This window comes from Acomys russatus, chromosome 10, assembly GCF_903995435.1.
Source record: "Acomys russatus chromosome 10, mAcoRus1.1, whole genome shotgun sequence".
NCBI classification, from domain to species: Eukaryota; Metazoa; Chordata; class Mammalia; order Rodentia; family Muridae; genus Acomys; species Acomys russatus.
Window position 1 is genome coordinate 59,128,917 of NC_067146.1, and position 12,894 is coordinate 59,141,810.

Below are 12,894 nucleotides of genomic sequence, written 5' to 3' on the forward strand. Positions count from 1 at the left end.
GCATTAAGGGAACCATCACGGGGGGGGGGGGGGAGGTGCGGGCAGGGTGTGTGTGTCAAAACAGGTTGGTAGATAGACCTTTCAAATTGTGTTTCTACTCCAAATTATGTGCTATGGCTTGAGAATTTGCAATTCTAGAAAGTCCCTAGCTGGGGCTGCTACTGCTGAAGATCATTTTGAGACTAGCATTTGTAAGTACGAACGATGTGCTTCATTATGGTGAGGAAATCTTTACTGAAATGACAAAGTTGCAGCTTGTGATGAAGCCACTAAGTTAACTTAATGCGTGGACCTCTCTGCTCACACAACTCATCATGGATGTCCTAGGCAAAATGACAGGTGAGATGCAGCAGCATTTGTGGCAGAAAGTTGACTGTAGTGTTAGGCAAGGCAGATTAGGCTCTGACAAATAAAGGGAAGATGTGGAAATATAAACTGGCTTCATTTTCCCTTAAATAGTGATAAGATTCTCAATGGTGAGTTTGTACACTTGCATGTGTTCCAGCAGGAATCACTGTGAAATTTGCCAGTACACATCTTTGGACACAACAGGCTACATTTGAAGAAAACGGTAAGTTGGTTTAAAAAAAAAGAACAAAGGAAACAGGAAGAATAGACTTCCTGGTGATGTCACAAGTCATCTGAGAGCCATATGGATTCTTTTCAAATCAAAAGATTCACCACCACACGTCAGCAAGCTACCCCAGGCCACGCATTATTTAAGCACCTCTCGATTAAATGGTTTCTGTAGCTCCAAGTGAATCACTGAGTTCATTGGAAACAGAACTAACTCCTACAGCCATTCCTCCTTTTCCGACTGCCAAACATACCTCTCCAGTAAGCCAGTTTTACCCAGTGAAGTAATAACCAGTCCAGCACATAGTATAATAGGCTGTTTGGTTGAAGGGGTTTCTAATATTTGTCTGAATGATCAATCTTTCTAGCAGTCTATATTTTTCATATGCACTAATATAAATACACAAGCTATTTTGGGAAAGCGGTAAGTGATGGATCCTACTTCAAATGGAATAAGTTTCTTATAACACAGTTATTCTGAAAAGGAACACAGCGGTTCTGAAAATAAAACTGTGTAGGCACTGCATAAATACCATAGGGAAACATTACAGAGTCTTATTAGGAATGCTGTTGGAAGTAGCTCTGCTGGGAGGGTGGAGTTCACCCTTCAAGTTTCTTTAAGAGGAAGGTTGGAACTATTGAGTTAGTGCTCAGCTCCTCTCATTAAAAGGGACTTAAATGAAGACTCCTGACTGAGAAAGGGAGGCTAGGCAGCCTGGGTGAAGAAGGCTTCTGCTAACAAGCCTGGTATGGGGGCTCACACAGAGAACCAGCACAATTGACACCCTTTGTTGTTTTCACGTGGATGGATGTATAGCGGAGACGGCCCTGATGGGTTAGTTAAGGATATCCCTAGAAAAGAAGCCAGATGGTTTAATAAAGCCTAGCCCAGATCAATGTGACATGGCCTCTGCAGCACCCTTTAGTATGGCTCAAACTGGGAAAGAAAAGAAATCTGTTTGTTCGCCTTGCAGTTATATGCTACGCTCATGTGGTGTGAATGTCTTGAATGTGCCCATATAAATGCAAAAGGCCAAGACCAAGGCAGAGCATTATTTGAGGGTACATACAAAGGAACTTCAATTAGCCCTCCTCCAAGATGTCAAGGTTTTGATGGTGCCATTGTTTACTCCACATATAAAGCCAATCTAGGTAGCCACAAATTACAGACGAAGTGCTGAAGAAAGATTGATGAGAGTTCTTTTATGCCCATACTGTGAGTTCTTAACAGCTGTGTTTTCCAACATGGAGCATCAGCTGGTCCTCTGTTTCCTTTGCCTATAGCTGGTACACTCGTTGGTTCTTGTAGTTTAGCCCAAGGAGCAGATCATATGCAAACATGAATATCCCTGACTATAGGACCATTGTCAAGAAATTAGGCTGCAGACATAATGCCCAGATTTTATTCTTATGTTAGAGCAAATGGCATCTTGAAAATTCTTCAGCACAGTAGAACTGAGCCTACAGGCAGGGTTGCAGCAGGGTGAGGGTCCCATGACCACAGTGACACAGACAGTGATGAGATTGGCTGCTCATCTTTGAAACCTCTTAGTGTCTGTGGCCTTGACATTCCATAAGGACAGCTGACTCTCAAATCGTAGTTATCGACGGTAAAACTTCACCAACTCTCCAAGTTTTCCAAATGAAGAATTTTTTTTATACATATTTGACCTCTGTACTGCAGCTTTTCTCCCTAATCTCAGTGTCCAAAGCTCACTGAGCTGATGCCAATTTATTTATGGAGCCCTAGTGGTTTTGGTGGGTAGCAGTTTATTCAAACTTCCAATATAATTCTCCTGTGCTTTCATTTATTTTTGAAGAGTCTTAAAAAGTTTTTGTCAGTCTTAGGATGCCTGCAGGATTCATTTTATAGAGGAAGCATTGAGCCATAAAAGTCACAGAGTCACAATCAAGTAGTCTGCTTCTCAGCACCAGGGTGTTGCTACCAATCTTGCTCTAAGTCTACACCAACCTATTTACCCATAGAGGCAAATCTATGACCATCACCACCAACATCAGAATATAAGCCAGAAGATGGAGATATTTCAAAAAGAAGTAAGATTTGGCATAGATAAGATAAGATTCTGTAAAGAATAAAAATAAAGAAATAAAAAGCTAACACATCTTGTAGAATAAAAATCTGAGTCTGTCTCTTGGTATGGACTCAAGTTCTCCCAGATCTTTTCTTCTACTCTGCTCAGCCTCCCCTTCTAGCCCATCTCCATTTCTGTGAAACCCTTTTCGTCAGGAACCTCCAGTGGCCACATTGGACTAGGATACAGGGAAGCAAATTGCATGATCCTTCCTGTCCTCCATTCTGGTCTCTTCAGGTTTGTTCTTAGCCTGCCTTCAGGATCCCCTCCTCCAATTCTACTCCCACTCTCTGGGACTCAACCACGTGTTGCAGACCCAGCATCCCTCTAGCTTTCCCCACTTGGCCCTCTCAGCCTTTTCTCCTACCCCATCTCCATTCTTTTTATGTCACTCACCTACTAGTAGAAGTACACATTGCCAGGGACTCCAGAGCCATGACACTTGTTGAGAACCCAGAGTGGTCAACAACAACCAAAGAACGGAACATCCACCCGAAAAAGACCCCAAAAGCACTGCAAACATCATAACTCCAGATGCCTTGATCTCAGAGCAAAAATAGAAAAGATGCCACTCCAGAAGCCAACATTTCTATTGCAATAGAACCTTAGAAACGGAATTTAGCTGAAGTACAAGATAAAGTTTTCAAAATAGAAATTAAGAATATTTTCTTAAGGACGGTATGGACAAATGTCTTAATAAAGACTATGAAAGTAAAAACAGAGGAATGAAGTAATGAAAATGTTTTACACATAAACGTAGTAATCGAATCACTAAAGCAATGTAAACTGAAATAAACCTGGAAATGAAAAAAACTCAGGATGTCAAACAAAAACCTCACCAACAGACCAGAAGACATAAGGCAAAATTTCAGAACTTGAAGGCAAGGTAGAAGAAATGGGTAGCTCACTCAAAGACAAAAAAGCCCAGGCATAAAACGTTCAGAAAATCTAGGGTACTATGAAAGTCCAAACCTACAAATAATAAGGATGGAGGAATGAGAAGAAACCAAGGGCCAGGCAGTGGTGGCACATTCCTTTCATCTTAGCACTTGGAAGGCAGAGGCAGGTGTATCCCTGTGAGTTAGATACCAGCCTGGTCTACAAAATGAGTTCCAAGACAGCCAGGACTATGCAAAGAAACCTGTCTTGAAAAAAAAAAAAAGAAAGAAAGAAAGAAAGAGAAGAGAAGAGAAGAAACCTGGGCTGAAGGCACAGAAAATATTATTTAAGAAAACTGTTGAATAAAAATTCCCCAATCTAAAGAAACAGGTACCTACCAAGGTATAAAAAGCATATATAACATCAAACAGACAGAACCAGAAAAAAAAGTTCCCAACCACACATAATAATCAAAGCACTAATAACAACAAAAACAAAACGAGCAACAACAAACTAAAACTAAAAGATACAGTGGGAAAAGACCAAGTTACATATGAAAGCATGACCATTAGAATAACATCTGACTTCTGTAATGGAAGTTTTGGTTTCTTTGTAAACCTAGTCATATTATGTAAATATGTTTTTGTTTTAATCCTAAGTGTGGGATTTTAGTTTGGGCTTTAGTTTGTCCACAGCTGATAATTGCCTCCTGCATGGGCATGGTCTTTGCCAGCTGGAGTTAGTTGAATTCTGAGGACTCTGAGGGATATAAAGAAAAAGCTGGAGCTCTAAGTCAGGGTAGGCTCCTGGGAGCATATGAGAAAGACTTTAGCAGAGATTCCTAGTAGCAGGGCCGTGGAGACCGAAGACGTTACCCTGTAACTAGACAAGTCTCCTAGGAGACTGAGGGGAATACTAACCCACCCACAAAATCCTCAACTCAAAATTCACCCTGCCTACAAGATGGGGAGGGATAAGGATAGAACAGATAGAGCAGAATGTCCAAGCAATGCCTGGCCCAACCCAAGACCCACCACATGGGAGAAAACCAAGCCCTGACACTGTTAATGATACTCTGCTATGCTTGCAGACAGGAACCTAGCACAGTTGTCCTCTGAGAGGATCCACACTGCAGCTTCTCAAAACAGCTGCTGAGACTCACAGCCAAACATTAGGCAGTGCTTAGAGAGGCTTCTGGAAAAGTGGGGGGAAGAAGAAAAAGACCTGGAGATGACATGAGCTTCACAAGAAAACCAATAGAGCCAACTAACCAGGGCCCAGAGGGGCCTGCTGAGACTGAAGTGCCAATCAAGGACCTTGCATGGCCTGGACCAAGGACCCCTACACAGATATAGCCAATGGGTAATTCAGGCTTCATGGGGGTCCCCTAGTAAGGGGAGCAGGGCCTGTCTCTGACATGAACTCTCTTGCTAGCTTTTCCATTACTTCCCTCTGGTGGATCAGTCTTGTCAGGCCACAGCGGAAGAGGACACACGCAGTCCTGATGTGACTTAATAAGCTGTGATTGACGGGGAGCTGAGCTCCCCTTTTCTGAAGATTAGGACAGGGGAGGAGAGAGGGGGTACTGGGAAGTGAGGAGCAATGGGGCTATGACCAGAATGTAAAGTGAATGAATGAATGAATGAATGAAGTCTGAGAGAGGGGCAGAAGTTTGGAGGAGCCTGAGGGAGGAATGCCTGCTGCATTTGCTGCTGATAACTGAGATTGGTCTTATCCCCAAAAGAACCCAATGATTCTATCCAGCTGGAAGAAGTCTACATCCTCTGTTTTCCTCCTTTTAACCTTCGAGGGTTGGAAGGGAAGTAAAACTGTTTAAGAACCTTAAATAAAATAGGTTTGTGAAAAATCAAAGAAATTCTGAAAGGTAAAAAAAGCTGGACAGTGATTCTACAAGCTCTGAGAGACAGCAGATGCCAGCCCACAATGCCCAGCAAAACTAGGAATCAAAATTGACAGAACACAAAAAATATTTCAACAATAAAAAAGACAAACTTAAGCAATTTCTACTTACCAATCCAGCTCTACAGAATACCTTAGAAGGAAAACTTTAGTCTAAATGGATTCATTACACCCAAGAAGACACAAGAAATAAATAATAAAATGATAAATCAAAAAAGGGGAAATACCTACATCATAGCAGCAAAATAAGAGGAATATAATAATAATAATAATAATAATAATAATAATAATAATAATAATAATAATAATAATAATAAAAGCAATGCTCACTAGTAACTCTCAGTGTTAATGGTCTCAATTCCCCAAGTAAAACACACACACACACACACAGTAACAGACTGGATTAGAAAACAGAGTCCATCTTTCTGCTGCATCCATGAAACACAGTTCACCATCACTTTGGTTTAAAAGTATGAAAAAGGTATCCTAATCAAATAAATCCCCCAAACAAGCAAATATAACTATTTTAATATCTAAAAAATAGATTTCAAATGAAATATAATCAAAAGAGATAGGAAGGATACCATACACTTATTAAAGGAAAAATCCACCAAGAAGATATTACACTTCTAAACATTTATGTACCAAACAGAAGAGTACACAAGTTCATAAAAGAAAACTACTATAGCTAAAATCACATACTGACCCTTACACTGTGATAGTAGGAGACTTCAGTATACTACTCTTGCCAATCTGAACAACTCCCAACTCAATAAAAACAGGGTCAAGACAAAAATCAGGAAGGAAATTAAAAACTTTTTAGACTTAATAAAAATATATGTAAATCAGAGGAAGGACAGCAGGTTACCAAGAAGAGACTTGATACCCTATGAGCATATACAGGGGGAGGTAATCCCCCTCAGGAACAGTCATAGGGAAGGGGAATAAGGGGAAAATGGGAGGGAGGGAAGAATGGGAGGATACAAGGGATGGGATAACCATTGAGATGTAACAAGAATAAATTAATAAAAAAAATAAACAAAAAGTGAAAGAAAAAAGGAATAAAAATATATATGTAAATCAATAAACTTAATCTACCATATAAGCAGATTAAAAGGCAAAAACTGTAAGATTATCTCACTAGATGCAGAAAAAGCCTTTGAAAATTCAGCATTCATCCATGATAAAAGTCCTAGAGAAGCGAGAAATACAAGGAACATATCTCAGCAGTTTATAAGGCCAAAGCCCAAATCAATCTACACAGAAAAACTCACTTTCAGCAAACTCAGAAAGAAGACAAGGATGTCCACTCTCTCCATACCTATTTGATATAGTACTTGAAGTAGATGGCTTGCAAGATTAATGGGGCAAACTTACAGGGTTTCTCTCTCTCTCTCTCTCTCTGTCTTTCTGTGTGTGTGTGTGTGTGTGTTAATCATAGGGACTGTAGAGTGTTAATGTATGTTGTATTTATTATATATTGCATGTAGTTTGTACATGCATAACATGCATGTCAATATATATATACATATATATATATATGTCATGTCTATAGGTGGGGGTGTGTCATGTGTGGGTGGATGGTGACAAGCAGTTCCTCTCCTATGGAATCTAAAGGACAAGGAGTGCAACTACCTATGCTGGTTCAGTTTTTGTTAATTTGACAGAAACTAGAGTCACCTGCGAAGAAGGAACCTCTATTCAGAAAGTGCCTCCATCAGATTGGCCTGAGGTCCTACCTTTGGGAAGTTTTCTTGACTAACGACTGTGGGAGGGCACAGCCCACTAGAGGAGTAGCGCTGCCTGTGATCAGGCGGTCCTCGGTTGTATAAGAACGCACACTGAACAAGCCATGGAGAATGAGGCAGTGAGTGGAATTCTTCATGTTCTCTACTTCAGTCCCCACATCTAGATTCTTGTCCTGTAAGCCTGCTCTGGCTTCCCTGCATGGACTGCCACCTGCAAACGTAAGAAGTCCTTTCCTCCCCAACTCGTTTTTGGTTAGTGCTTTATCAGATCAACAGAAACGTAAACATAACACTGCTACTTCATAGTAGCTTCCACTCTTGGAGCAGAAGATGAGAAATTGAATACTATGGGAGAAACTAGGCATAACACATGATATCTAAAATAACTGACCAGTGAAGATGAGAGCAGCTTTCTTTTTTTTTTTTTTTTTTTTAGCCATGTAATTGGGACGCAAGCAATTGGGCATAGAAGGAAGATTCGGTGTAGCTTTAATGCTACAGAATTGATCTCTAGAGATTGTAATTATGAGGATTTCAGCAGGATGAGAGAGAAATGGTAGGAACAAGCAAACAAGCAAGCAAACAAAAAAGCATCCTCTCCAAATGTGGATCTATCCACATGCAGTGTAAGTGGGGGGAGGCAGGTAGCTGGGCCATTTAAAAGAAAATAACAGGTCATGTAAGTCCTAACAGCTGGACTGAATATCACACTGCAATATCTGTTACCTATCATATACATTTTAGATCTAATTCTACTAGTAACTGGCCTTTGTTAAAAATGTTGGAAGCCTAAAGCAAAACCACGCCCACACTTGGAGTGTCTCACGCCTTGTGCGCCTCTTTCTTCCCTCACATATTGTAAATAAGATATTTCTCTTATCACACTCTCCACTCAACTGTGGAGAATATTCTGACCATTGGCTAGATCTGGGAAGGGGTTTAAAGTTTACCTCCTGTATTGTCCTTGGCGGGTGCCTTAGTTTGAGCGGGACCCCTGGGCCCAAATCTGCCTATCATATTGTTCTACTTGTAGATTTCTAGGACCCTCTGTATCCTTTTATTTTGCTATTCTCCCATGCGTCTCTCATTTAGAGTCCCAATAGGATGCCTTCCCCTCTAATATATAGGGGGAGGTAATCCCCCTCAGGAACAGTCATAGGGGAGGGGAATAATGGGAAAATGGGGGGGGGGGAGGAATGGGAGGATACAAGGGATGGGATAAACATTGAGATGTAACAAGAATAAATTAATAAAAAAAATATTTCTCTTAACTCAGGATGTAACTTAATAATTCCATTCAATGTGTACTATTTTCTTTAATTATTTTTTTTTCAAAACTATGGTTCTATGATAGAGCTTAATGCAAACCAAACGGATCATCAAAGTGAGCAGAACTTTCTGGGCTGGCCTCGGAAGCAAAGCTAGGCTGCCCCTCTGTGGACAGTGTTGAATCTTGGCTCTGCCACCTACTTTTCATGCGTCTCCAAGAACACTCCTGATCCTCCCTAAGGTTCAGGCCAATCAGACATCACAAGAACATAATTATACTTTTATTTTCTGGTATCAGAGGTCAGCAAATACAGTACAAAACAGAAAATAAAGCCTGAAGCAAATAAGGTAAAGCCAGTAAGGAGGAGCCAAGGCTGACCTATGCCCCGGATGTTATCAGATCTGCAGTTTCGCCTAAACTTATATTGCAACCAATAGAAACTGAACACATGTTTCTTTATGTGATAGCTTCAAGACAAAGATCAAACCCTCCAAGATCACCCAGACTCTTGAAGTGTGCCTGCTTTTATGTTTCCTTCCTCAGACAGGCATCATGACCTCTTTTCCTTTCAAAGCAACACAGCTAGTCCTCACTAATGCCTACAGACTCTGTGTGAAAATGAAACAGAGCTGTGGATGAAGGTAGGAACCTTATGCTCCCAGCAGAGACGTCTCCCACATGTTATAGGGAGAGGAACATAGGAAGCGGGAACAGCCGAAATCTCTCTGAGCGAAGGGTTCTCTTCTCACACATAGTCCCCTGCCCCCGACACACACATACTGGGAGGAAAAATAGTTATTAATAGACCACTCTCCCCCTAGCTTAACATTTATGCATTCTTGCCAGTATTTGCCACCTTGTTGACTGTAATAGCATAGGGTCAGTTTGAATAGTCAAGTCATGCTCTGTTGCTGCTGGCATTAGTTAGTGGCCTGTGAAAAGTGTTTTCTTGTGTGTATGTTTTTTCACTCTCTATGCACATCTTATTTCATAACTTAATTCAGCAGGAGAAACAGACATTACAATGATTTTGTTAACAGTCTGAAGAAATGGAAAAGTCCTGTGTGCAGAATGCCTTCCTAGAGCTGACAGTTGTTTCCCTGACATACATGAAGTGACGTCCACGTATGACTTGTCTTTCTGATAAACAGTAGCTTAAATAAAGGACTGGGAAATTAATGTGGCAGAATCATTCTGCTTTTCTTAAGAGTTAAGCTACCGCGTGGGCAAAGCCTTAAGAAAAAATTTCTTAAGACTTTTCTTTTTTTTACCTTCTCATTATGCAGCGTGTAGTCACAATTTAAAACTAAAATAGTTTTATTTAGACAAGCTGCATAATTTAGGAAGTGAAGCTAAATAGATCCGGTAGTCTTATTTGCACATGCCCTGGATGTTCCTAGTATTATTTAGGTTCATCTCGAAGTGTGAGGTATTTGTAGATCTCACACTCTTGTCATGAACATTCATCCTTACAAACAGGAACTCAAGTTGACACTAGCAAATCTTACAGAAGTAGATGCAAGTAATGCATTTAAAACTGCTGACTTTTTAGAAATCTGTGAGGTCACTCTGTAATTCAACTGCAATAAAACTTAGATACATATTATTTTTGGGGAAATTAGTTCAAAAAAGTCACAGTTAATCTTTCCCAAATTCACAGGCTGTCAAAGAGACAGAAGCTCAATGCATGTATTTGGCAATTCTTGCTAACTACATATAGGCAGAAGGAGGCCATTACCATTCTGTCAGGGCATTTCCTTCCATAATCCATTATACCTAAAGGTGGAAGAGACTCACAACTTCTGACAAGCTCAGAAATGATGCATTGGAAGGCCAGTTTCATGTTCACCATTTTATTCAGCTTGACTCATTTCAGTAGGGGAAGTCTATAGGTCTTTTGATTGTCTATTCAAATTCATTTAGTTTCAAGTTCATTAATCATATCACCTAGTCCAACTGTCAAACTGCTGAAGAACTGTTAGCCATTATGGAAAAAGGGTTTCTCCCAGAGTCTATATGGTATATTATTAGTTTTCTTGAGATGAAGAATTGACTGATCTGGTATTCTTGTTGCAACCCAGGCTGGCCTTGAACTCACTGCAATCCCCCTGCCTCAAGTTCCCATGGGATGATAAGATGTGCCACCGTGCCTGGCTTAATATCTGTACATTCTAAATCAGTATGTAATGTCACCGCACCAGAGCCTGAGTCATATAATTCCAGGCATCATCTTCGCAAACCGAGCAGCTGTTAGTTGAAGAAAGTTGGGAAGAGCATATCACCAGTTGCCCCGTGGCACTGGTGGAGAAAAGCTCAACTTGGCTGCAGAGCATCTTGCTGCTCTATTGTGTCCCAGTGGTCCTGACTCTTCCTGTATCCAGGCCACAGGGAAGATAACCACAAGCAGATCTCAGGGGAGAATATTCACAGCTGTCCTGAAGAAGCAAAGTGGCCACAGCTGAGAGCCCTCTGCCTGCTGCTCTTCTCTGCCAATGTGCATTTCTACCACTTGGATTTTCTTTCTGAAGAGAAACCTATGAAACACAGCAAGAAATTGATTCAGATTAAATTTTTACATTTCATTTTTCTTCTGGCTTAGGGATAAGTAACGTACCCATCTGGGTTGGCAAAAAGGCAAGATATTTTAGTCACTCATGAACTCCTCACGCGCTTCCAAAGGTGGGAAATAGATGGTCATTGCTTCAAGTTCTAACACATGTTTACCATTGGGGCAATTGTTTGTGGTCTAATTCTAATTATGGATGAAGAAGGATATTCTATATTGGAACTCTCATTCTCACTGGCATTTCAATGGCTTGGGTGTTTGCTTTTAAAAGTAAGTCATTTTTACTGCTACCAGGGAGGCTCACCCAAACCCTCAAAGGAAGAGCATTTGCCAAGTGCTCACAAAGGTGCTGGTTAAAATGTTTCCCCGGTGTACTCTATAATCCAGCATGTGAAAGGCTGAGGCAGGTGGAGAGCCAGTTCTAGACCATCTGACACCACATAGCAGTTTCACATCTCAAGAAAAAAAAAAACCTAAAAGAAGAATAAAATATTACTAGTTGTATTGTGAAAGCCACAAAGGATAATACCATCGTTCTTAAGATTTGTTCGTGCCGTATGAAGCCTAAGATGAAAGTGCTGACATATTTTCATGGGTTTTGGATAGAATACCATAAGTGAGCATGACAAAGAAGGTAGAACCGGGAGCTTGCTCATGGGAACAGAAAACAAACATAATATATGTCACTGAAGAAAATGTCTCATTTATTCATAACATAAAAATATATTGAATGTTTATATTTGATATCCTGAGTTTTGGAATGCCTAAGACGTGAAGAACTAACATCTTGGTAAAAACAAAAAAACTAGGAAGAAAATGTTAGTATTTTTCATCTGAAGAAACATCTCTTTGCAATAGATGAGAAACATCCCAGAAAACCATCACCAACCAAAATGAAGAGGACAAGGGATGACGTGGTACCCAACCCGAACTAATAATCTACAACAGGACTCCTGCATCTACAGTTTAGGGATGCTACCAAAAGAGAAGGCAGAAGGATTGTAAGAGATAGAGAACGGGAGTTTGCTGTGGGATTGGGCCCTCTTGAAATGTCAGAAATTACACCCATAATGCCTCATCAGATGGCTGTTTAAAAATGACCTTAGCAAAGATGACACTAATGAACATGCTACTATGAAAGGAGCCAGCACTCTACACAAAAAACTACAGGCAAGTAAGGTATGCTGAGTGAGGCGGAAATAGTTTTCTCCAGGGAAAAGACCCCAATTTGTTATTCAATACCAAGTGATCAGCCCTGAAATCATATATAAACAAAAAACATTATATAGACTTAGCAGGTTATAATGATATATTTAAGAATACAAATGTTTATTTATATTCCTAAATGTATTTATATACTTATAAATGATTACATGTTTAAACAGACAGACATGTAACAATTAAAAATATAGGCCATAAATTTGAAATAGAGTGTGAGGGTACATGGGAAGAGTATGACATGAGGTAATTATATTTTATTTTCAAAAAGATAAAAATAAACATGTATCAGAAAAGTGCGGCCATCTTTAAAAAGCTATCTGAAGGAGTGCTGTGGCACTGAGGAGAAGTCATTACACATGCCCTCAGGAATAAGATGCAGAAATGTTACTTAGTGCACCCGCCTGAACAAGAAACAAGATGCATGAGATCATGTGATGTGACACACATCTTATTATAATAACTCATAATAATGGGGAAAACAAAACTAAAAGCTTTCTGCATACTGAGAAGATAAATAATTTTAACACTAAAGCATAATGTACCTACCGAGGTAACTGAGGGATTAAGGACTGAATACACTAACGGCTCCTGTTTACGGGTGTGTTTAAACAGTTCTCTTGT

The 12,894-nt window shown here is 40.1% G+C and overlaps 1 protein-coding gene across 1 annotated transcript in view; it reads right to left on the reverse strand.

Moving 5' to 3' along the window:
• Nucleotides 1–10,881: 10,881 nt before the first annotated feature.
• The window catches only part of Tnip3 (TNFAIP3 interacting protein 3), a 91,871-nt gene continuing 89,858 nt past the window's right edge, over nt 10,882–12,894 (reverse strand). Inside the window, exon 10 of the mRNA XM_051151493.1 lies at nt 10,882–11,020. Coding sequence (XP_051007450.1) covers nt 10,989–11,020 — 32 coding nt within the window. The 3' untranslated portion in view covers nt 10,882–10,988. The remainder of the gene's footprint in view (nt 11,021–12,894) is intronic.